The sequence below is a fragment of the Mobula birostris genome, chromosome 1, assembly GCF_030028105.1.
Source record: "Mobula birostris isolate sMobBir1 chromosome 1, sMobBir1.hap1, whole genome shotgun sequence".
NCBI lineage: Eukaryota > Metazoa > Chordata > Chondrichthyes > Myliobatiformes > Myliobatidae > Mobula > Mobula birostris.
The window spans coordinates 203,311,579-203,337,440 of NC_092370.1; the positions used below are offsets into that span (position 1 = coordinate 203,311,579).

The 25,862-nt window shown below is 39.2% G+C and overlaps 1 protein-coding gene across 4 annotated transcripts in view; it reads left to right on the forward strand.

Moving 5' to 3' along the window:
- nin (ninein (GSK3B interacting protein)) overlaps window positions 1-25,862 on the forward strand; it is a 157,737-nt gene that overhangs the window by 95,789 nt on the left and 36,086 nt on the right. For all 4 annotated transcript variants that reach the window (XR_011887335.1, XM_072269274.1, XM_072269285.1 and 1 more), the window contains exons 10-17: window positions 1,638-1,778; window positions 3,651-3,825; window positions 5,385-5,495; window positions 16,038-16,127; window positions 19,993-20,131; window positions 20,456-20,577; window positions 21,823-22,361; window positions 23,691-25,373. Coding sequence is in view for 3 of the 4 variants with exons in the window: in XM_072269274.1 (XP_072125375.1) it covers window positions 1,638-1,778; window positions 3,651-3,825; window positions 5,385-5,495; window positions 16,038-16,127; window positions 19,993-20,131; window positions 20,456-20,577; window positions 21,823-22,361; window positions 23,691-25,373 (3,000 nt within the window). In the remaining variant the exon portion in view is untranslated. The remainder of the gene's footprint in view (window positions 1-1,637; window positions 1,779-3,650; window positions 3,826-5,384; window positions 5,496-16,037; window positions 16,128-19,992; window positions 20,132-20,455; window positions 20,578-21,822; window positions 22,362-23,690; window positions 25,374-25,862) is intronic.

Genomic DNA, 25,862 nt, shown 5'->3' on the forward strand with positions numbered 1-25,862 from the left:
GAGCTCAGGCCCAGAGAACTCGCCAGCATTTCTGCATAGAGTTGATGTATGGCTTCCTCCTTGCGTAATATAGTTTCAAGTTGCATTTCTGGATGCAGCGACGGACTGTGTTGAGTGACAGTGGTTTTCCGAAGTACTCCCGAGCCCAGGTGGCTATAATTGTCACAGTAGCATGACGGTTTCTTAGGCAGTGCCGCCTGAGGGCTCGAAGACCACACGCATTCAACAGTGGTTTCCGACCTTGCCCTTTACACACTGAGATGCCTCTGAATCTTTTCACAATATTATGTACTGTAGATGTTGAAAGACCTAAATTCTCTGCAATCTTGCGTTGAGAAATGTTCCTTTTGAATTGACTGACAATTCTTTCACAAATTTTGGCACAAAGGGGTGAGCCACGACCCATCCTTGCTTGCAAAGACTGAGCCTTTGATAGATGCTACTTTTATACCCGGTCATGATACCTCACCTGCTACCAATTAGCCTGCTTAATGTGGAGTCTTCCAAACCGGTGTTACTTGAATATTCTGTGCATTTTTCAATCTTATTTTAACTCTGTCCCAACTTTTGTTGAGTGTGTTGCAGCCAACAAATTCTAAATTTGTGTATATTTACAAATTACAATTAAGTTGGTCAGTAAAACTATTGAAAATCTTTTCTTTGTACTTTTGTCAGTTAAATAAAGGTTTACGTGAATTAACATATCACAGATTTTTGTTTTTATTGCATTTTGGAAAATATCCCGACTTTTCTGGAAATGGGGTTTGTAGACGGACAAGGGTAGCTGCCCAAAGGGATGCCACAGTCTACATGCATGTCAGAAGGTTAAATTTATTACCCTCATATTCTGGAATTCGATGGCCAAATTCTGGAGAATGAAGACTCAAGGCCTGTCCAGTCCCTGGGGTTGGAGGAGAGAGAGTGTGTGTGTGTGTGTGTGTGTGTGTGTGTGTGTGTGTAAAGTTGCTTGCTCTGCAGCTTTTGTTTTGTTGCATGCGTTCTGTGTTGTTCTGCTGAGCAATGTGGGCGTGCCACGTTGGCGCTGGAATGTGTGGCGACACTGGCGGACTGCCTCCAGTACATCGTTAGGTGTGTTGATTGTTAATGCAAATGACGAATTTCACTGCATGTTTGTATGTACATTTGACAAATGTATTAGTCTGATCTGATTCTTCAAAGTTGAGGCAATGTTCATAGAGCTGGAAGCAGAATTACTGCCCCAATCTCTGTAATCTTTGAAAATGTCCTTGTATGACAATATGATATTTTTCCCTATTGACAATGTAATAGTAGAGGGCAAACATGTCCTATTTTGTATTGTCATTTGAACAAAGCTCTGTAATGCAAGATACAGGGAAATCCTACACAGAATGTCTGTCTCCTGACCTATAAGTGAACAAAGCACCATGTTCACAAAATCCAACTGTAAATAAATGAATATGTAATAATATGAGACTGTGATCACTCATCTCAGTAAAACAAATTTCTTTGTTAAATATAGCAAAATGAAGTATATCATGTATAAACAACTCCATTAATTCCATAAAATCATTCTTCCTTTCTGTAAAATGATTTTTGCCTCAAAGTTCAAAAATCAAACTCATTTTAATAAACAACTGCCAATTACTTCTTTTTAGGGAACGTGTTGATCAAGTTTTAAGAGAAAAAGAAAAACTCCGAACAGATTTAGAAAAAGCTGAGAAGTTGAAAAACCTAATGGCTTCAGAGGTGGACGACCGCCATGCTGCTATCGAACATCTCAATGAATGCAATCTCCGGTAGTTGACGTCTTCATGTCTCTGTCACATGAATATAATGGATTAAGATCTCTAACAAGCTAATAAATGGATTATGGCATGGCATCACCATCTAAACTTTCTAATCTATGATGCTCTTTGATTTATAATAATTTCAGTTACAGCAAACAATTGTTTTTTCGAATGAACTCTTCTCAGGCTTCCAGTCGGGTGCAGGTATCAATTACAACCGACATTTCAATGACAAACTCTGCCATCTTCATCAGGGATGATGCCTGGGCATGAGTAGTCCAGTGGTATTTATACCCCCCGTCGTCCGTCCCTCCTGATTGGTTAGTCCTCATCCAATCAGGTTTCCACTGTCCCACCTTGCTTACTATCGAATTTCAGTTCTAACTTAGAGCGAGACTTTCGTCTTTGCTAAAATTCTTTTCCTCTAGGTTTATCTCAATGGCTTCCTTCACCAGGTGGTCCCAAAAGCGCAGTACAGTAGTTTGGGTTACCCGGAGAAATCGGCAGTAGCAGAACATTGCATTCATAGTGGCAAAGGATTCACCTTGACAGCACAAAACCACAGTGTCGCACCAATGACAATGGCCTGGTAAAGGAAACCATTGAAAAAACAGCACAAACAAATACCACTGGACTAAACCTGCTGAAGCACCTTCAATAACTCCAAAAGACTGAAGTTGGGTAAAATACTGAAAGGCTTTTATTCACTGTACAATACGACCACCATGGTGAGTGTCTGCCCCCAGACTGAGGGGGAGGGGCAAGGCGAAATCACCTTTATTCAGGACTCTGTGGGAGGAGCCACAGGGGCAGTCAGCAGAGGGGTGTTTCCAGACAGTTAACCCAGTTACAACATACATATGGTTTACCACACCTGCCTGGACATCATCCCTGATGAAGATGGCAGATTTTGTTATTGAAACGTCAGTTAAAATTGATACTTGTACCTGGCTGGAAGCCCGAGAAGAGTCCATTTGTCATATTCGCCAGGAAGGCACTAGATCCTTTTTAAAATTGGATTTTAACTAATCTTAAGAAATATATCAGTTACAATAGTCTGTGGAATCCAGAATGAGTTTACGATAAGACAATCTGTTTGGCTCTGTCTTGCCACTGGATCCAGATGGGAATTGGGAAGAGAGAGTGAGGCTGACGCTGCGCAACTCTCCCTCACTTAAATCCAAGTCACGCGCTAGTCTCGACACCATCAATAATGGTGTTGAGGTCCTCATCGACGTTGACGATGGACGAACAACAACGATAAGACAATCTGAACTATGTTTTACGTACAGGAAAAGAATTTTAAAATTTTAATTTGAGTAAGTGTTTCCATAAGGTTTCCATTTAGTGTTAGACCTTTGTGAAGCAAAGTATAACACTAACATAAAGAAAATGGAAAATCTGCCATCAATGGTTGAAACTACAATTTTTCTGACCAGCCATCAGATGATATTCTACAAAATGCCTCCAGTATTGTTTTTTGCATATACATGGGAGTGAGGAAAGCAAATGTCTGATTGGAGCAGCATGTAACAAAAGTTTCTTCCCCCTTCCTTTCTTGTCCTGATGAAGAGTCTTGGCAAGAAATGTCAATTGTGTATTCCTCTCCAGACATGCTGCCTAAGCTGCTGAGTTCTAACAGCGGTTTGTGTGTGTTACTCTGGATTTCCAGCATCTGCAGAATCTCTGGTGTTTATGTAACAAAAGCTCTCAGGAAAGCTCTTAAAGTGCTACTGAGAGAAGCCAGTTTCAAAGTTCAGCATGTAAATAGGTCTCTGCATTTTGCGAATGTCTAAAAGTGCTCTAGCATTCTATAACACCTGAATTCAAACAAAAAAATGGAGTGCCCTTACTTGTATTGTTGTCTTCTTGTCTGCTCAGTAAATTGGAGCAAGAATACAAGAACCGTCTCGCTGCTCTGAAGACAGATCTAACCAAAGAAAAAGACCAGATTTTTCATCAGGCCAATAAGCAAAGAATAGAACTTGAAAAAGAGGTTGAAAAAGTGAAAGCAGAGGAAGGATACATCAGGGACCGACTTACACTAGCACTAAAGGTGAAGCTTTTTTTTAATGATTCCTGTTTCAGAGAAGCGCTTTAGAATTTCTGCCTCTCAGGTTGTATGACAAAGCACTACATTTCAGCCACACCAAATAGCCAAGGCCAACTGCTTGAACTGAAATTGTTCAGAAATACTGAGAAACATTGTAACACACACAAAATGCTGGTGGAACACATCAGGCCAGGCAGCATCTATTGGAAGAGATACAGTTGACGTTTCGGGCCGAGAAACGTCGACTGTACCTCTTCCAATAGATGCTGCCTGGCCTGCTGCGTTCCACCAGCATTTTGTGTGTGTTGCTTGGATTTCCAGCATCTGCAGAATTCCTCGTGTTTGCGCTGAGAAACATTGTATTAGGTTTCTTTTTGTTCATGTGCAGACAGTAGATTCTGCAGATCTTTATCCCCTGTGAGACATCTTTAAACTCTGGCCTCCCTGAAGTCTAGCAACATTGGGAGTAAATTCAGAATTTTATATCGTTCATTCAAATTGTGTTCCCCATCGTTCTCTGTAGTCTGGCATATGGCATCAAAATAGCCCACAGGACATTGCTGAACATCAAATGGCAGTTGACACTGACTCTACACTCCTCCTGTTTTATTCTCCCAACATTCCCATCAGTTTCCCCACCCTGCACATTCTACCAGTCAACACACCAAGGGTAATTTGAGGTGATGGATTAGCCCACCAGCCTACATATCTTAGTGATGCGAGAGGAAACCAGAGCACCCAGAAGTCCAAACTCCACACAGACTGCACTGTTAGTCATGGTTGTACCTGAGTTATTGGACAGGTGAGGAAGTAACTCGACCAGCCGCGTTACTCTGCTGCCTGGGTGTGAATGCGAAGGAGCTCACTGTAGATTTACCTCCAGAAAGAAGACCGTAATCTTTCACAAGAGGTAGGAAAAGCCTATAAGCATTTTCACACATATGCTTCAAAGTTCAAAGTAAATTTATTATTGAAGTATGTACAGTATATGTCACCATATACTGCCCTGAGATTCACTTTCTTGCATGTGTTCAGAGTAGAACAAAGAAATGCAAGGGAATCAGTGAAAAGCTACACACAAAGTCTGACAAGCAATCACTATGCAAAACTGTGCAAATGCAAAATAAAAACAAATAATAATAATAGTAATAAGTGAATAATACTGAGGACATGAGTATGAGTAGTGCACTGTTAACTAGAGTATACAGAAATTAATAACATCTTACACAATGTGACGTGTGTAGGCAATTGATAGAATATGGGTGGGGAGAACAAAATATTGTTAACAGGTGCTTAATGGTCAGCATGGACTGATGATATATTTCATCTACAATAAAAAGAACATCAAATTCTTTTACATTAAAGTTAATTTAATATTTTCTGACCACATCAATCATGTATCATAATTTCTCAGTTTTGAATTTAAATACTGAATATCCTCACAAAGCTAACACAATCTTTCACTTTGTGCTTTTCATTGTTTGTTAAGATGTTCTTTCTGAAAATCTGTCTGAACATCAATGATCTCTGCTTTGCCTTATATGGCTTTTCATGTCTTAAAGGAAAACAGTCGGCTAGAGAAAGAGCTTTTAGAAAATTCGGAGAAGCTGTTTGAATCTGAGAAACTAGCAAAGAAGCTGCAAAACAATCTGGACACCATTTTGAAAGATAAGGTAATTGGACAAGATTTGTCTGAGCCCATTTTTGGAGAAATGCAGAACTGAATGTGTTTTACATTAGTTACTTGTAAGTTTTCCCTACCAGCCAATAAGTTTTTATGCCACCAACCTACCCATTCTGACACCTACTCGTCTCTCCCCCACACTGTCCTGACCCATCTATCAACTTGCTTGACTTCTTAATCCTGTCCAGTTACACCATGTCCGGGAAGGCAAAATCTCTACTGTCCTCTCAGCCCAACTCTATTGAGCTGCTGGATATAACCTATTTACCCAACCCAATTGATGATTACACACCAACTTCCTCCACTAATTTGCATTAACTTATCCCCATAAATGTATCCCCATTCCAGCTACCCCTTTTCTCCTTGACTGATGCCAATCCTTCCCTCATCCTGGCTTTTCCTTGACCACCCACTTAAAATTCCTAGCCATAAACTTTATTCCTGGTTCATGGTAGGCAACCCTTCCCTCTGCGTATTCCTGAACATTGAGGCTTCTTGCAATCAGTGAATCCCACACTCCGATTGACCTTCTGGTCCAGTTACGGTTAGTAAGGATGTCGAAGAATACGGGGAGAAGGCAGCAGAATGGGGTTGAGAGGGATAATAAATTAGCTATGATGGAATGGCGGAGCAGACTCGATGGGCTGAATGGCCTAATTCTGTTCCTATGTCTAGTTGTCAACCCCCTCCTCTTATTGAATCTCAATCTTTTCTGTCACCTACCCCTATGCAAGCCTCTCTTGGCTTCCCACAAAACCTATCCACCACACCCCTTTCCTCAACAAAGTCTAGACCCCAACTACACATTTTGCTTTGTGCTTCACCTGATTTGTGTAGTATCTGTTCAGTAAGACCCATCAATCTGCAATATTCAATTTCCAGCATTTTTTTGTGGGAAGAAGAAATGTTCCTTTTGTGAATAGAAGTTTGAAAAAAAACATAGAAACATAGAAAACCTACAGCACAATACAGGCCCTTCGGCCCTCAAAGTTGTGCCGAACATGTCCCTACCTTAGAAATTACAAGGCTTACCCATAGCACTCTATTTTTCTAAGTTCCATGTACCTATCCAAAAGTCTCTTAAAAGACCCTATCATATCTGCCTCCACCACCGTTGCCGGCAGCCCATTTCATGCACTCACCACTCCCTGAGTAAAAAACCTACCCCTAACATTTCCTCTGTACCTACTCCCCAGCACCTTAAACTTGTATCCTCTTGTGGCAACCATTTCAGCCCTGGGAAAAAGCCTCTGACTATCCACACGATCAATGCCTTTCATCATCTTATACACCTCTATCAGGTCACCTCTCATCCTCCATTGCTCCAAGGAGAAAAGGCCAAGTTCACGCAACCTGTTTTCATAAGGCATGCTCCCCAATCCAGGCAACATCCTTGTAAATCTCCTCTGCACCCTTTCTATGGCTTCCACATCCTTCCTGTAGTGAGGCGACCAGAACTGAGCACAGTACTCCAAGTGGAGTCTGGCCAGGGTCCTATATAGCTGCAACATTACCTCTCGGCTCCTAAATTCAATTCCACGATTAATGAAGGCCAATACACTGTATGCCTTCTTAACCACAAAGTCAACCTGCGCAGCTGCATTGAGCGTCCTATGGACTCGGACCCCAAGATCCCTCTGACCCTCCACACTGCCAAGAGTCTTACTATTAATACTATATTCTTCCAAAATACTTGACCTACCAAAATGAACCACTTCACACTTAATCTGGGTTGAACTCCATCTGCCACTTCTCAGCCCAGTTTTGCATCCTATCGATGTCCCGCTGTAATCTCTGACAGCCCTCCACACTGTCTTTCTTCTTTCTTTTTAAATCTTTTTATTGAATAAGTATACAAAAAGGTAAGCCATATAGGCACTAATACACTGTTAGAATATAATAAAATTACAGGAGATATTAATACAGAAAAAAAAGTGATACAAACAATGTAATTTAAACATAACATACTAAGGTAGCATAATAGTATACTAATTTTTATATATATCTCAATAGAGAAAAGGAAAAAAAAACCCACCGTGCAACTAAACTAAAAGCAAAGCAAAGCAATGGGCTAACTTGGAACCAAATAGAGTTAAAGCACTTAAAATCACGTCCTCAAACCCGACCTCCATTAAAAACAGTGAAAAAAAACAAGAAGGGTATATAAATATGAAGCAAAAAAGAGAAGAAAAAAAATTACATTAAATGAAAATATTGAATAAAAGATCTCCAGGTCTGTTCAAATTTAAGTGAGGAATCATAAAGATTACTTCTAATTTTCTCTAAATTCAAACATAATATTGTCTGAGAAAACCAAAAAAAGGTGGTTGGAGCATTAAGCTCTTTCCAATGTTGTAAGATACATCTTTTCGCCATTGAAGTAAGAAATGCAATCATTCTACGGGCTGAAGGAGAAAGATTACTGGAAATTTTAGGTAGTCCAAAGATAGCAGTAATAGGGTGAGGAGAGATATCTATATTCAATACCTTTGAGATATTAAAAATGTCTCTCCAAAAAGTTTCCAGAGTAGGACAAGACCAAAATATATGAGTTAAAGAGGCTATCTGCCCCGGACATCTATCACAAAAAGGATTAATATGAGAATAAAAGCGAGCTAATTTATCTTTGGACATATGTGCTCTATGAACAACTTTAAATTGAATTAGGGAATGTTTAGCACAGATAGAGGAAGTATTGACTAATTGTAAAATCTGCCCCCAGTCATCCACGGAAATGATAGAACCCAATTCCTGTTCCCAATCTACCCTAATCTTATCAAATGGAACTTTCCTAAGTTTCATAATAATATTATAAATCATAGCCGATGCACCTTTCTGACATGGATTAAGGTTAATTATAGTATCTAAAATGTATGTAGGAGGAAGCATTGGAAAGGAAGAAAGTATAGTACTTAGGAAATTTCTAACTTGTAAATATCTAAAAAAATGTATTCTTGATAAATTATATTTATTAGATAATTGTTCAAAAGACATAAGGGAACCATCTAAAAATAAATCCAAAAACCGTGAAATACCCTTAGTCTTCCAAATTTGAAAAGCACGATCCGTAAAAGAGGGAGGAAAAAATATGTTACCTAAAATAGGAATCGCTAGCCCAAATTGGTTGAGATCAAAAAATTTTCTGAATTGAAACCAAATACGTAAGGTATATTTAACTATCGGGTTAGATACCTGTTTGAGGCGTTTCAAATCAAAAGGAAGAGAGGAACCTAAAATAGAGCCAAGTGTATAGCCCTGAACAGATTGTAATTTCAGTGCTACCCATTTGGGAATGGATAGTATATCCTGGTCAAGTAACCAAAATTTCATATGTCGAATATTAATTGCCCAATAATAGAATCTAAAGTTAGGTAATGCTAAACCTCCATCTCTCTTAGCTTTCTGTAAATGTATTTTACCCAGTCTCGGGTTTTTATTTTGCCAAATAAATGAAGAAATTTTTGAGTCAACTTTATCAAAAAAAGATTTTGGAACAAAAATCGGTAATGCCTGAAATATATATAGAAATTTTGGCAGAAAAAACATCTTAACTGCATTAATATGACCAATCAAAGTTAAATATAAAGGAAACCACTTAGATGAAAGTTGAATAATATGGTCAATTAAAGGTAAAAAGTTAATCTTAAATAAATCTTTGTGTTTACAAGTAATTTTAATCCCAAGATATGAAAAATAATTATTAATCAATTTAAACGGAAATTTATGATATAAGGGAAGTTGTTTATTAATCGGGAAAAGTTCACTCTTACTAAGATTTAATTTATAACCTGAAAAAAGACCAAATTGTGCTAATAACTCTAAAACAGCAGGGATGGATCTTTGAGGATTAGAAATATATAAAAGTAAGTCATCAGCATAGAGTGATATTTTATGGGACTTTAAGCCCCGAGTTATCCCAGTAATATTTGGAGATTCTCGAATGAGAATTGCAAGAGGTTCTAATGCAATATCAAATAATAAAGGACTAAGCGGACAACCTTGTCGAGTACCTCGAAAAAGAGGGAAAAAAGGTGAGCTTAAAGAGTTAATACGGACTGAGGCCACAGGAGAATGATATAACAATTTGATCCAGGATATAAATTTCGAGCTAAAATTAAACATTTCAAGCACCTTAAATAAGTAAGGCCATTCTACTCTATCAAAAGCTTTCTCAGCATCTAAAGAGATAACACACTCAGGAACATTTTGTGAGGGGGTATAAACAATATTTAACAGTGTGCGAATGTTATAAAAAGAGTAACAACCTTTAATAAAACCCATTTGGTCTTCCGAAATAATAAAAGGAAGTACTTTTTCTAATCTGTTTGCTAATAACTCAGAAAAAATTTTAGAATCAACATTTAATAAAGATATTGGTCTATAAGATGCACATTGAGCAGGATCTTTATCCTTCTTTAATATTAGAGAGATTGATGCTCTATTGAAAGATTCAGGAAGTTTACCAAGTTTTAATGAAGCCTGGAAAACCCTACAGAACCAAGGGATTAATGAAGGTGCAAAACATTTATAAAATTCTGCAGTAAACCCATCAGGGCCAGGAGCTTTCCCCAGGTTCATAGAGGAAATAACATTCTTAATCTCATCAGTGGTAATGGGAGTATCTAGCATAGAAGACATATCTTGTGAAATCTCAGGGAAGTCTAGGTTATCTAAAAAATCATTCATATACTTAGAGTCTCGAGGAGACTCTGATTGATATAAGGAAGAATAAAAATCAAAGAAGGTTTGATTAATCCCCTCATGATCAAGTATCAGTCGATCATTTTGATTATAAATCTGATTAATTTGAGATTTAGCATAGTTAGACTTCAATTGGTTAGCCAACAGTTTGCCAATTTTGTCACTGTGTACATAAAATTCACTTATTATTTTCTTTAATTGGTTTACAATCGAGGACAAAAGTAATAAACTGTGTTCCATTTGAAGTTCAGTTCTTTGTTTATATAACTCCTCAGAGGGAGCTGTAACATATTTCTTATCAATTTCCTTAATCTTGTCCACAATTACCAACTCCTCCTGCTTCAGCTTCTTCCTCAAAGCAGCAGAATATGAGATAATATGACCACGAATATAAGCTTTAAAAGTATCCCAAAGAATGTTCACAGAAATATCCTCTGTATAGTTGATTGTAAAAAAAATCAATCTGTTCATTCATAAATTTAACAAAGTCCGAATCCTGAAGCAACAGCGAATTAAAACGCCATTGTCTATTATTTTGTGTATTGGCCTGAATTTTAATAGAAAGCTTAAGTGGAACCTGATCCGAAATGGTTATAGAGTCATAATCACATTTAATCACTGAAGAAATAAGACGAGAGTCAATAAAAAGATAATCAGTTCTTGAATAGGAATGGTGAACATGTGAAAAAAAAGAAAAATCTTTTTCCTGAGGATGCAAAAAACGCCAAATGTCCGTCGACCCAGAATCAGAGAGGAATGAATTAATCAAAGTTGCAGATTTATTAGGTAAGGTCCGTAGAGGAGCCGAACGGTCCAAAGCTGGAGATAAACAGGTATTAAGTTCTCCGCCCCAGATCAATGAAAACTCATTCAAATTCAGGAACTGATTGAATAATGATTTATAAAATTCCGGATAGTCCATATTGGGAGCATAAACATTAACCAAAACTACCTTTTTATTAAATAGTAGACCACTAACCAGTAGAAACCTACCATTCGGATCAGAGATAATATCATGTTGTATAAAAGTAACTGAGGAGTCTATAAAAATAGAGACGCCTCGAATCTTAGCGTTAGAGTTTGAAGGAAACTGTTGTTCCTTCCAGAATTTAAAAAAACATAGTCTGTCCCCCCTCCGCACATGGGTCTCTTGTAAAAGCAGAATTTGTGCTTTAAGTCTCCGGAACACTTTAAAAACTTTTTTCCTTTTAATAGGATGGTTAGAACCATTAGTATTCCAGGAGACAAAATTAATAATAGACTCCATAAACCCTAAAGTCAACCCGCAACAAGGAGGATTGACGATAGGCTCGACCCACGAACCCGGAAAGGGAACAGAACAAATAAGAGATACCGGGAAGGAGAACGCAACCAATACTTCAATAGTGTACATAGTCCAAGAAAAAAGAAACTAAAACGTGAAGCCCCTCCCACCACCCCCCACCCCATGACCCCAAGGCTAAATCTAAAACAGACCAGCCAGAAAGAAGCAAGCACTAAAACTACCCCCATGACTTCCAATAGACGCTCCCTAAAAAAAAGTGTAAATATAAAAAGGATCAGCTAATTATAAAACAGTAAAAGAATAAAAAAAGTAAATCAATTAAAACAAACACTTAATATAACAAAGAAAAAGCCAGAAAATATAAAAAAAACGCAACAAGCCCCAGACCCTATGAATAAACAAAAAAAGAAATGAAAATATTAACATAAACTAGCTATGAAAACCTACAAAAAAAGTAGATTTAAAAACTACAAAATTTAAGGCCTCAAAGGAAATACGTAGAATGACGCTGAGGGAATAACCACCCAGAATCCCCTGGGAAAAAGAAAGGAATGACGCAGATGGAAAGAAAGTTTAGCAGCCATATTAATTAATCCAAAATAAACTTTTCTGCCCATATAATGCAAAAAAAAATTAAGGCCAACAGATTCACAACCTCCGATCAAACGGAGATAGTTAAAAATTACGATTAAGATGTTGAAGGTGAAAATTGATCCAGATAACTCTGGACATCCGATGGAGATTCAAAAAAACGGAGGGCCCCATCCAACGTACGGATCCTTAGACGTGCTGGGTAAAGCAACGCTGGTTTTAAATCCATCTTGTAGAGTTCCGACATCACAGATCTGTAACGAACCCGTTGATCTCGAATTGGTTTACTGAAATCCTCCACGAACCAGAAATTAAAATCCGAAAAATCAATGTAACCTTTAGATCGAACGAATCGAAACAGTTTCTCCTTGTCTTGAAAGTAATGAAAACGTAAGATGACATGTCGAGGTTTATCTGACTTAGACGAGTATGATGGAACTCTGTGAGCCCGATCCAATAACAGTGGTTGGTCAGGAAATACAGTAGGAAATGCATCTTTTAAAAGTTGAGAAAAAAACTTCATAGAGTTGTCAGATTCCACAGCTTCACATACACCAATCATTCGAAGATTCTGTCGTCGCATTCTGGATTCTAAGTCAGAGTTTTTAAAGGTCAGAAAGTCAAGTTTTTTCTTCATTATAGTAATTGTTTCTTCAATTTTCCCCATCTTGAGTTCATTTTGTTGCGTGGATTTTTGAAGATTAGATATAGCCGACTGATGTTCCGTAATAGATAATTGTATCTTATCGATTGAATCGGCAATTTTCTGGAAATTAATTGAAATTTCCGAACGAATCAGTTCCGTAATAGAGGTTGAGATTTCCCTTTGAATTAGATTCGATATAGCTTTCAAAGTCACCGGTGGTTCAGTCGGAGGAAGATCGCTACCTTTCGGTCTAACCGGAGGTTTGCCGTCTTTCCCATTTTTTCCATTCTTAGACATAGCAGACCTTAAAAACATCCGATTATCGAAGAGCCCAATTTGTTTCAAAGTATTGTAAAAGTCGATGCCTTAATGGTTAGTTAAAATATAGCTGATCATAAGAAAAAAAACTCAGAGGTAATGGAGCGAGTCAAGAACACGACTTCACTCCATGAGCTCTACCGGAAGTCTCCACACTATCCACAACACCTCCAACCTTTGTGTCATCAGCAAACTTACTAACCCATCCCTCCACTTCCACATCCAGGTCATTTATAACAGGGGTCCCCAACCTTTTTTGCACCGCGGACCGGTTTAATATTGACAATATTCTTGTGGACCAGCCAACTGTGGGGCGGGGGGGGGGGGGTGGTGTTTGAGTAGGGTTAAACTCACCTCAACATGTCTTTTACAGTTAGGGTTGCCAACTTCCTCACTCCCAAAAAGGGACAAAAGTAGCAGTCAAATCCCAGGACACTTTACCCCAGGAAAGACTACCATGACCATGAAGCCTTGCATGGGTACCTGTGTGCGCATGCGCGTACGTGCCAATTTTTTCCCCCACAAATCGGTTTTGCCTTCATCTTCCCAACTATACTGTACATACATTATTTCTACTTTATATAGGCTGTGTATTTATCATATAATTCCTGCTTTTACTATATGTTAGTGTTATTTTCAGTTTTATGTGTTATTTGGTATGATTTGGTAGGGTTTTTTTGGGTCTGGGAACGCTCAAAAATTTTTCCCATATAAATTAATGGTAATTTTTTCTTGGTTTCACGCCATTTCGGCACGAAAGGCTTCATAGGAACGCTCTTAATTAGCGGGGGAAATATGGGTCAAGCCGATTTAGCCCAATATATGGGATGTCCCGCAAATACGGGATAGTTGGCAACTCTATGTTCAAGTTCAACAGTGCGTGACAGAGATTGAGGAAAAGGTGCAGCTGACTCATATCGTTTCCTCATGGCCCAGTAGCACATGCTTTGTGGCCCCACACCGGTCCGTGGCCCGGTGCTTGGGGACCGCTGATTTATAAAAATCATGAAGAGTAAGGGTCCCAGAACAGATCCCTGAGGCACACCACTGGTCACCAACCTCCATGCAGAATATGACCCATCTACAACCACTCTTTGCCTTCTGTGGGCAAGCCAGTTCTGGATCCAAAAAGCAGAGTCATAATGCCAAAATGCCTCCTTACTTTCTCAATAAGCCTTGCACGGGGTACCTTATCAAATGCCTTGCTGAAATCCATATACACTACATCTACTGCTCTTCCTTCATCAATGTGTTTAGTCACATCTTCAAAAAATTCAATCAGGCTCGTAAGGCACGATCAGCCCTTGACAAAAAGCCATGCTGACTCTTCCTAATCATATTATACCTCTCCAAATGTTCATAAATCCTGCCTCTCAGAATTTTCTCCATCAGCTTACCAACCACTGAATTAAGACTCACAGGCCTATAATTTCCTGGACAATCTCTACTCCCTTTCTTGAATAAAGAAACAACATCCGCAACCCTCCAATCCTCCGGAACTTCTCCCGTCCCCGTTGATGATTCAAAGATCATCGCCAGAGGCTCAGCAATCTCCTCCCTCACTTCCCACAGTAGCCTGGAGTATATTTCAACTTATCCAACTTGATGCTTTCCAAAAGCTCCAGCACATCCTCTTTCTTAGTATCTACATGCTCAAGCTTTTCAGTCTGCTGTGTCAGCACTACAATCACCAAGATCCTTTTCCATAGTGAATACTGAAATAAAGTATTCATTAAGTACCTCTGCTATTTCCTCCGGGTCCATACACACTTCCCCACTGTCACACTTGATTGGTCCTATTCTTTCATGTCTTATCCTCTTGCTCTTCACATACTTGTAGAATGCCTTGGGTTTTCCTTAATCCTGCTCACCAAGGCTTTCTCATGGCCCCATCTGGCTCTCCTAATTTCCTTCTTAAGCTCCTTCCTGTTAGCTTATAATTTTCTAGATCTCTAACATTACCTAGCTGTCTGAACCTTTTGTAAGCTTTTCTTTTCTTCTTGACTAGATTTATTACAGTCTTTGTACGCCACGGTTCCTGTACCTACCATAACTTCCCTGTCTCATTGGAACGTACCTATGCAGAACTCCACACAAATATCCCCTTAACATTTGCCACATTTCTCCCTACTTTTCCCTGAAAACATCTGTACCCAATTTAAGCTTCCAATTTCCTGCCTGATAGCCTCATAATTCCCCTTCCTCCAATTAAACTCTTTTCTAACTTGTCTGTTCCTATCTCTCTCCAATGCTATTGTAAAGGAGATAGAATTATGATCACTATCTCCAGAAGGCTCTGCTACTGAGAGATCTGACACCTGACCAGGTTCATTTCCCAATACCAGATCAAGTACAGTCTCTCCTCTTGTACGCTTATCTACATATTGTGTCAAGAAACCTTCCTGAACACATCTAACAAACTCCACCCCATCTAAACCCCTTGCTCTAGGGAGATGGCAATTGATATTTGGGAAATTAAAATCCCCCATAACGACAACTCTGTAATTATTACACCTTTCCAGGATCTGTTTCCCTACCTGCTCCTGGATATCCCTGTTAATATTGGGCAGCCCTATAAAAAACACCCAGTAAATTTATTGACCCCTTCCTGTTCCTAACCTCCAACCACAGACTCTGTAGCCGTGACACTATCTCTGATCAACAGTGCCATGCCCCCACCTCTTTTGCCTCCCTCCCTGTCCTTTCTGAAACATCTAAAACCCGGCACTTGAAGTCACCATTCCTGTCCCTGAGCCATCCAAGTCTCTGTAATGGCCACCACATCATAGTTCCAAGATGTGGTTTACTTGCGATATTAATATCTCAAGTAAAGTAGGTTTACTTGAGATATTAAATGAACCTTGCAATAAAAGTCTGGAGTATATTCAACAAAAATGGAAGTGTTAGTGAAAGCTGTGCACATGTGTAAAAAGATGGATTCAATTTTTAAATTATATTAGAAATGATATATTCTCATCTCCTGTCAACAGTTTGGAGACCTTGATCCAACAACTGCTGAATTCTTCTTGCATGAGGAAAGATTTGCACGAATGCGAAAAGAATATGAACAGCAATTTAGAGTAAGTAATATAGGAATTGGACTTGATGAAGAACAATGTTAGTTTGTAAACTAAACCAGAAAAGATGTAACTAGATATATGAGCTGACAAAGTATTATATACCATTCTGTGGATTTGTCCTATTGTTTCTGTAGTATTTAAGCATGATTTTCTTGTGTTTCTCAGAAAGGTCTATCATTTCATCTTCGGTGATGGTCATGGTTAATGATGCTAAACTCTTGGCATAGTATTTTTTTTTGGAATGACTGTAATAGAACTAAGTTTCGGAAGCTGTATAGAAGGCAGAGCTTCTGCTATACTGAGTGATACATGTTCCCAGGCAGAGATGCGTTGCTGGGGAAAATTGAATTGCTTTTAACCACAACATGAAGTTTGATTTCCATAGCCTTTTCAATGTCTCAAAATGTCCCAATTAGTTTTACTGAAGCATTTAATAAACAAGCTTTACAGAGATGGAAGCTTTCAGGGCTGGTGATGCAATTTTTGGTCAAAGGAGAGATTATAAAAGTATCTGATAGAGAACAAGAAAGGCTCATGGGAAAAAAATTAAGAACATAGGCCCTTGCCAGATGAGTGCACTTTGGACTGATTAAATTGAATTGCAATAAGTCTTGTAATTGTACTTAACATAGCAACCACTTTGCTCACAGCAAGATAATAAAACATCAAAGGGATAGTTGATCATTAATATGTTTATCATTAATGGTTGGGGCAGTAAAATTTTAAAATGCTGAGAGGACTTCCTGTCTTAATTCAAATAATATCATGGAATCTTGTTACAGCTGGAGATTAAAGCTCCAGAATAACAGTTGTCAAGTTGTTTGCAAAAGTTCACAAAACTTCTTGCCAAATAATGTCTTGCCAAAGGGTTTTGGGCTGAAATGTCGACTGTGCTTTTTGTTTCTAGGTGCTGCCTGGCCTGCTGAGTTCCTCCAGTATTACGTGTGTTGCCAAATAGTGTGTTGGAAAGAGACTTTGATCCATATTTTATTAATGTTATAAACAAAGTGAACAGAGTCTTTCCACAGATGCAGACTGGAGAGCATCCTAACATGCTGTATTACTGTGTGGCATGAAAACTGGACTGCAGACAGGGAGGCTCTACAACCGGTGGTTATAATTTCTCAACGCATCGCTGGCACCAGCCTACCCACCATCAGTGACCTATAAGACCATAAGATATAGGAGCAGAACTCGGCATTAGGCCCTTCGAGTCTCTCTGCCATTTCATCATGGCTTATCCGATTTCCCTCTCAGCTACACTCTCCTGCCTTCTCCCTGTATCCTTTCGTGCCCTGACCAGTCAAGAATCTATCAATCTCTACCTTAAGTATACTCAATGACTTGGTCTCCACAGCCACCTGTGGCAACGAATTCCACAGACGCTGGCTAAGGAAATTCCTCCTCATCTCCTCTGGCCTTAGACTCACCGACCATAGGAAGCATCCTCTCCATATCCAGTCTATCAAGGTTTTTCACCATTCGACAGGTTTCAGCGAGGTCATCCCTCATTCTTCTGAGTTCCAGTGAGTGGAGGTCCAGACCCATCAAATGCTCCTCATATGGTATCTATGGAAAGGTGCCAGAAAAGGGCCAGGGACATCATGAAGGATCCCACCCACCCTGCTCATGGACTGTTTGTCCCACTCCCATCATGAGGAGGCTATGTAGCATCCACGCCAGGACCACCAGACTCAAAAACAGTTACTTTCCCCAAGCAATAAGGCTGATCGACACCTCCACCCACTAACCCACCCCTCCACTACTTTATCATTTCCTGTCAGAGTCATCTTATGTACAGACTCTCCTGTGCTTATTATGGGCACACAATCAATCTGTGTGTATAAGCCATCTTATGTGTTCATATTTATTGTGTTTTTCTTTATCTTTTATTTTTTAGTTCTTTATCTTAGTATGTTTTTTTGTGCTGCAGTGGATCCAGAGTAATTCTTACTTCGTTTTCCCTTGCACTTGTGTCCTGGAAATGACATTAAATTTTCTTGAATCTTGAGGCACAGTGTTACAGAGATATGGCATGAAAACAGAATCTTCAGCTCACTGTAACCCTCTCACCAGGGCTCGTAGACAGACTTGGCTCATCAGCTAACTCTGCTGACAGCTAGTGAGGAGGCCAGCTTCCCTAAACAGTTTATATCTGGGGTCAGTATGATATGGGGTTTAACCAAACAACCTCAATCTGAGCGGCTGCTGTGTAAATATGCCCATACACAGTTATCAGTAGCCCATAAATGACAGATCGTGCACCAGCATAAAATTACAAAGAATGTATATTTACAAAATTTTCAACTTTAACAAATTACAGAAAAAGAAAAGAAAAATAAAAGAGCCCATTACAATTAAACCACTCGAAGATGCACTTAACATTGGCACTTATACTGGAGTAGTTGGGGGAGTATCTCTTTACTCACGCACTGGACCCACAGACTGCGTGAAAGCACCCACCACATTCCAACCTCCCCTCAAAGACCATCGTGAACGAACTGACTCTCTCAGGGCTATAGGCCCTGCCTCCTTGGAGCCATTCATCTGCACAAAACAGTTCTTGCAATGGGGACTCTCCCTCCAACCACATTCTGGGGGTCCATCTTCCCTTGTGCCATGCTCCGCAGCTCCCACCAAAAGACCCAAAATCAGACTACTGTCCTTCAGAAAACTCTCTCCCACAGCTCTCTAGAACTTTCTCTCATGGCACACTGCTTTTACAGAAAACTGCTAATTTAAACTATCTCACAGCACAGCAGTAGAAATCTTAACCAGGGCATTACATAGAACATAGAAATCTACAGCACATTACAGGCCTTTCGGCCTACAATGTTGTGCTGACTCTGTAACCTACTCTAGAGACTGCCTAGAAATTCCCTACTGCATACCTACCTAAGAGTCTCTTAAAAGACCCTATAGTATCCACCTTTACCACTGTCACTGGCAGTGCATTCCACGCACCCACCACTCTCTGTGTGCAGAACTTACCTCTGACATGCCCCTGGTACCTACTTCCAAGCACCTTAAAACTATGCCCTCTCGTGTCAGCCATTTCAGCCCTGGGAAGAAGTCTTTGGCTATCCACACAATCAATGCCTCTCATCATCTTAAACACCTCTATCAGATCACTTCTCATCCTCCGTCACTCCAAGGAGGAAAGGCCAAGCGCACTCAACCTATTCTCATAAGGTATGCCCTCCAATCCAGGCAACTTCCTTGTAAATCTCCTCTGCGCTCTCTCTATAGTATCCACATCCTTCCTGTAGTGAGGTGACCAGAACTGAACACAGCACACCACCAAATCTGCACTGACCAGCCACATATCTCACTAATCCAATATTAGTCCCATTTTTAATTTTCCCCACTATTCTACAATTCTCTAGGGATAACATATAGTGGCCAGTTAATGTACCAGCCCAGGTGTATGTGGGATGTGGGAGGAAATCGGAGTGCCCTGAGGAAAATCACTCAGTTACAGGGAGAATATGCAACTTCCACACACACTGCACTCCAAGTCAGGATTAAAGCCAGGTCTCTATTGCTGTCAGGCAGTGCTACTACTAGTTATATCAGTGTGCTTCCCCAAATGAGCCAAGCTCTGAAGATCAAAACAAATATGTGTCAGTTCCCTTTAAGAAGGAAACCTATTTGTACGCTCATTTAGCTTCTAAAGAACTGGTTATAAATTATCACTTGCAGTTTGGGAATAGTTAGTGTTACCGAGGGGCAAATAAAAACTAATTTGAAAAGAAGTTTTTATTTAAAAACTCAAATGTTATTGATTTCTTCATAGTTAGAATCTCAAAGTATGTTCACCACTGTGAAATGAGAGATACACATTTCTTTTATGTGTTTAATGTAGGAGCTCCAGGACCGGATTGATGAGCTCCAATCAGAATTACAAGCATATCAGACACAAGGAAAAGGTTTTAAACAGTTGCTAAGAAGTTCTTTGTCTGAGGAAATGGACAGCAAGAATGATATAGGAGACTATGATCAAGGTACAGTGCCAAGCTTAGGGAGACTTTTTGAAGTCAGTTTGGCTTCTTCCATTTACTTTATTTTAGCCACATATTAATGATCTAAGGAAGTACTGTAGTGACCTAATTTTTCATGTAAGTAATAATAGTTCTGGTTCAGTTAAAGTTCTTTGTTGTCATTCAATCATGTTAATGTGGAACCACGAGTACTCTCGTGTTGTTTATCACTGTCCTGAACTCATCTAGGAATCTTCACTTTAAACCAATCCTTTTGTGTAAGGACAGGAAACTAATAATAATATCAAATTAGGCTGCCTTGCCAAATCCTGTCTCTTTCTTTTTCAGCTTTTGATCCCGAGGAAAGCAATCCACTAAACATGAGTTTGGAAGCAGAAATGGCCATTGAACAAATTAAAGAACAACATCAACAGGCAGTTCATAATTTGAAGGCTGAATTAGAAGCAAAGGCAAGTGAACTACTAGTTATTGAGAATAGATTGACATGGAGGATAAGAGATGACCTGATAGAGGTGTATCGGAGGCTGGTTGGTGGCGCAGTGGCATCAGCGCCGGACTCCCGAGTTCGAATCCAAGTCGGGCCACTCCCGAGCACGTTTTCCATCCGTGCCGGGTTGAGCGTCAAGCTAGCCACTTGGCCTTGTAAGAAAAAAAAGGGTCGAGTCAGGAACGTTCATATCGTGACCTGGTTAATCCAAAAGGAGACCAATCCTGATACCACGCACCAAACAAGAATGGCTGTCTGTCTGGAGCGACACAATAAAAAAAAAATCAGAGGATGAGAGGTGACCTGATAGAGGTGTATAAGATGTTGAGAAGCATTGATTGTGTGGATAATCAGAGGCTTTTTCCCAGGGCTGAAATGTCTAACATGAGAGGGCACAGTTTTAAGGTGCTTGCAAGTAGGTACAGAGGAGGTGTCAGGGGTAAGTATTTTACGCAGAGAGTGGTGAGTGCGTGGAATGGGCTGCCAACAACGGTGGTGGAGGTGGATATGATAGGGTCTTTTAAGAGACTCCTGGATAGGTATATGGAGCTCAGAAAAATAGAGGGTTATGGGTAACCCTAGGTAAATTCTAAGGTAAGGACACGTGCAGCACAGCTTTGTGGGCCAAATGACCTGTATTGTGCTGTAGGCTTTCAATGTTTCTATGGAATTTTCAACAAAATTATGTATCTCATAGTATTCTGAGGCAGATTCCACCTTATGGCATTTAGCATTTTTGTTGATCAAAATTAGATCGATCAGAAAAGTGTGAGATATAAGACTATTTCTAACAGTGCAGCAGCTCACTGGTCAGAATTAAATATGTTCAGTTTCTAGATTGTTATTGCAAGATATTATATTCAACTACCTGAATTTTAATAGCCAGATAGATATGAAGTGCAGTGGTCTGGGTGCAGATAGATGGGTTGAGGACCAGGGAGGGCGTCATGGACTAGATGGGTTGAAGGGCCTGTTTCTGTGCTGTTGTGCTCTGTGACTCTATTGGGATTAATGATAACTTTATTAGAATGCTATCCTTCCTGACTCTTACATTTCACAGAGTTTGGAAAGCTAGAGGCGGCTTGGGTAGGGAAGATGTGGGGGAAGTGAATGCATTTGTGTCTGTGTATAGGCATGCCTGTCCATGCAGCATATCAGTGTCAAAATTGACAGTGCAGTAATCGTCTACAATACTTATCCTTTTCAGATAAATTATTATGAGGCGCAAATGGAAGAATCAAAAGTAAAATATGAAGTAGAGAAAGAGGATGTAAACCAGGTGCACAGCAGAGAGATTTCAAAAATGCAAGAAGAAATTAAAGAACTCAAAAGTCATATTTCATATCTTCAAGGAGAAATTGAAACCCTTCAAAAGTTACAACATTCCATAGAATGTAAACATAGGCAGGAAAAGAATGAACTGCTGGATAAATTTAATGTAGAGAAAGCACAACTAGAGAAGCAGTTAAAGCAGGAACATGAAGAAACAACCCAGAACAAAATGGAAGAAGCAAGCCAATCTTTCTATAAAGAGAAGGAAGAATTGTTAGGTAAGCTGAGTATCACTGAGGCTCAGATGGAAGCACAAAGAAGAGAACTGAAGGAAGCGTTTGTAAAGGAAAAAATGGAGCTCAAGCAGGTCTACTCCAGACAAATGTCTGAGATTACAGAAAGCCTTCAACAAGAGAAAGAGGAGTTACAACAGAATCTTCTACATAAGAAGCAAAATGAGCTGCTGCAGCAAAGGTGAGAACTTTGGGAAAGATTGGTTTGGAAAATTTGTTATCTGTGATCAAGCTATCGAGGACATGGAGAAAATCATGAAAGGTGGAAATACATCGAATCTTGGATTTATTAATGCTTTCTGATCTAAATTGTGAATTTATTCTTGAGTTTTTACGCTTTTTGGTGAGTCGATTTTCTTGATAATTTGTAGAATATGATAGTCAATGGTTTGTTTGGATTTGAGTTTATTCGAAACAGATTAATGGAGGTTTATTTAATCCAATCTTATGACAACCAACAAAACATTTTAGAAATTTAAAATGTTGATCTGTTATTCCATACTTGAAGTTCTTTATTTCACCATATTTTTGTACTTGGGAAAGATCTCTGGTTCTTTTAGCTTGAACAAAATAGTTTTTGCATTCAATTTGATTTGAGTGTTGTGTACATACATCTACTGATGCTTCTGGACACATCTTCAGTGATGTTCCTGGAATCATCGGGTGTTTTGAGTCTTTCAACATCATACAACCTCCTCCAGGTGACCCAGCCGGGGCTGATCAGACCCCAGCTTGTGTCCAGATGGCTAGCTACTTATGACTCCGTGGCTCCCCCCTTTTGAGCCACAGCCATCTTGAGGCCCTCTTTTTCACATTAATATTATCAGATTTGTTTTGCATAATTTTTCTTCTGACTGATGATTTTCTACCTTCTTCTAAATTAAAACTTGTTTTTAAATTTGTCATTCATTGCACTAAACTATGATGGTGCTTTGTTTAAATATTGAGGATTTGGATGCTCTTGAGAAAGTGTTGGTGCGACATTACCTTGAACCATGCGATTAATGACGGGGGTCCATGGCATAAAAAAGGTTGGGAACCTCTGTATTGCAGGTTTCTTGATGTAGTTACTTTCACGTATACTGTTGGGTAGGGATTTCCGAGATTTATACCAAATGATAGTGAGGGATCAGTGATACACTTCCAAGTCAGAGTAGCATGTGACTTGGAGAGGAATCCTGCAAGCAGTTGCTATCATGCACTTGCTGGCCATATTCTCCTTGGTTGTTGAGGCCTTGGTGCTTTTGGATAGCTTGGTGTTAGCTCTAGCTTTTCTATGCTGTTTTTACTATGTAGCATATGTGTAGTCCTGTACTGCAGTTGCACTGGAATTACTTGTAATGTTTTATCTACAAAGCATGGTTTGAGTTAATAGAATTGGATGGCACTGAGAAATTGGCTCCCTGTGAAATTTTCCTCACTTTTCTATAATTGAGGCCCAGGCTAGTTGTGATGCTCTTACTTTCTGTTTTCCTATCTGAGGTTGATGTTTTAATTGTTTATCACATAGGAAAAGTATAGAAGATGAATTTAACCAGAGGATTTCTGAGATGGAAGCCCAGTTTGCAAAGGAGCAGCAAACATTCAAAGTTAAGCTCAAAGCAGAAACTTGTGAGCTTCAAGAAAAATATCAGCAAGAACTGCAGGACCTTGAAAAGCAGCTTTATGAAGAGAAAGGCCAGTGGGAATTTGAAAAAGAGGAGCTTTTACAGGAAAATGAAGAAGAAAAGGAAAAACTTAAGGCAATGCTGATAGATGAGAAGGCTCTGTTTTCTCAAACTTCAGCTGAGGAGAGAGACAGATTAGAGAAAACCTACAAAGAAGAATTAAATAAATCAGCTTTTAAACAACAACAGCTTCAGAAGGAACTAGAAGAATTAAAAGATGATGCCTCTAAAAAAGAGAGTATTTTGACAACTGAGATTATCAATTTAAGGAAGGAATTAGAATTACAGAAGAAAGAGCAATTGGTTATGTCTGCAGGGAAGGCAGATCAGTCTATGGCACATTCTGAGAAGGAAGAATCTGAGAATGAGGAAAAAATACTGAAATTGGAGAAAGTCAAATTGGAAGAAAAAAGTGGGATGACTTCTAATCAACTTGGAATTTCGCAGGAGGGATCTGAAACAATGAAAGAATGTTTTTCTGAAGTCTCTGATCCACAAGAGAGAGACTTGGAAAAAAACATAGACCCCTTTGGTGAGGAGCAGCAGGTTAATAATGAATCAGAGGGAGAGAATATAAAGATGGAAGGTAGAATTTCTCAGTCGGGGGAGATAGCTCAACTGAAAGAAGAAACGATGCTTCTATCAGAAGTATTAGATGAGGACATTAGGAAGGAAAATGCAGAGTTAAGCACTGAATTGTTGGAACAAAAGGAAAGTATAGAGGAATCAAAAGTTGAAGCAGCAGACTGCTTAAGTCTGCAGGAAGCTAATGACTTATTTAAGAGAGAAAAGGTGGAATTAATGAAGGTAAACACTGAACTTCAAAAGAAGGTTGAGATACTACAAGGTAAGGTGACAGCTCTTTCACATTCAGAGGCTGTGTGTCAGCTTTCTGAGAAGGAAATGAGATTAGAAAATTCCAATCTGAAAGAGAGAATAAAGGAACTAGAGGATAAAGCATTGGATGTCTCAGATTTGCAGAAAAAAATTGAGTTCTTTCAGAATGAGAAGACTGAAATTATAAGCAGAAAGCTAGAACTTCAAGAAAAAGTTGAACAATTACAAGAGCGAGTAGAAGTTCTTACAAGGGGGCAAGAAGAGTCTGAGAAAGAGTTGGTAGAAGCGAGGTCGCAAATTGTATCTTTGCAAGACAGTGAAGTGGCATTGGAAGAAAAAACTCTGGAGCTCTCAAACTTACAAAAATCTTTCGAGTTGTTTAAGAATGAAAAAATGGAAATGGAGAAGGAATGTGTAGAACTTAAAGAAAAAGGTGAACTGTTACAGGACAGATTAAAGGCTCTTACAGATTTAGAAAGAGCACACGAAGTATCCAAGGAAGAAGTAGCAACATTAAAGGCTCTGAACACAGGTCTGCAAGAAAGAACCAAATACCTGGAAGAGAAGGTTGTGTCCACTTCAGAACTCCACAATCGAAGTTCTCAAATTGAAAAGGAGAATACTGAATTAAAAGTTGTTGTCTCCACACTGCAAGAGCAACTTGATCAGTTGCATACTCCAATGCAGAGGTAATGATGTTGGAGATTTTATTTAATTTTAGTAAATTCCCATTCCTTGTGATAAACATCGCTTGATTAAAATGTGAAATTAAACATCTCCAATGCTTTTTTCCCTAAAACGCATGGACAGCTGACGTCTATGAAATGTGGTAAGCTGGATACAATAGTGGTTTAAGGTGGTGCATTTTTGGTTAAGTTCCATTACAATGCATTTATACATAATTTCTGCTGGATAGTAACGCTAGATAGTAACTCATCTATTGATTATGAATGAGTGGAATGCTTAACCTCCAAAAGGCATGACTTGTTTCTATATGAAAGTGCTGTTCTCATAGATTGCTGTGAATGGCCTTCTGAATGCTAATTCTGCTTTGAGGTACAATTTCAAATATTGTAACCATGCATGTTGTAATATAACAAATGGTTACCTTAGTGAAATTGTTGCCCTGTTTGTAGTATCTCTACCTAGATATCAATAATTTCCCAAAGTTTCTTTCT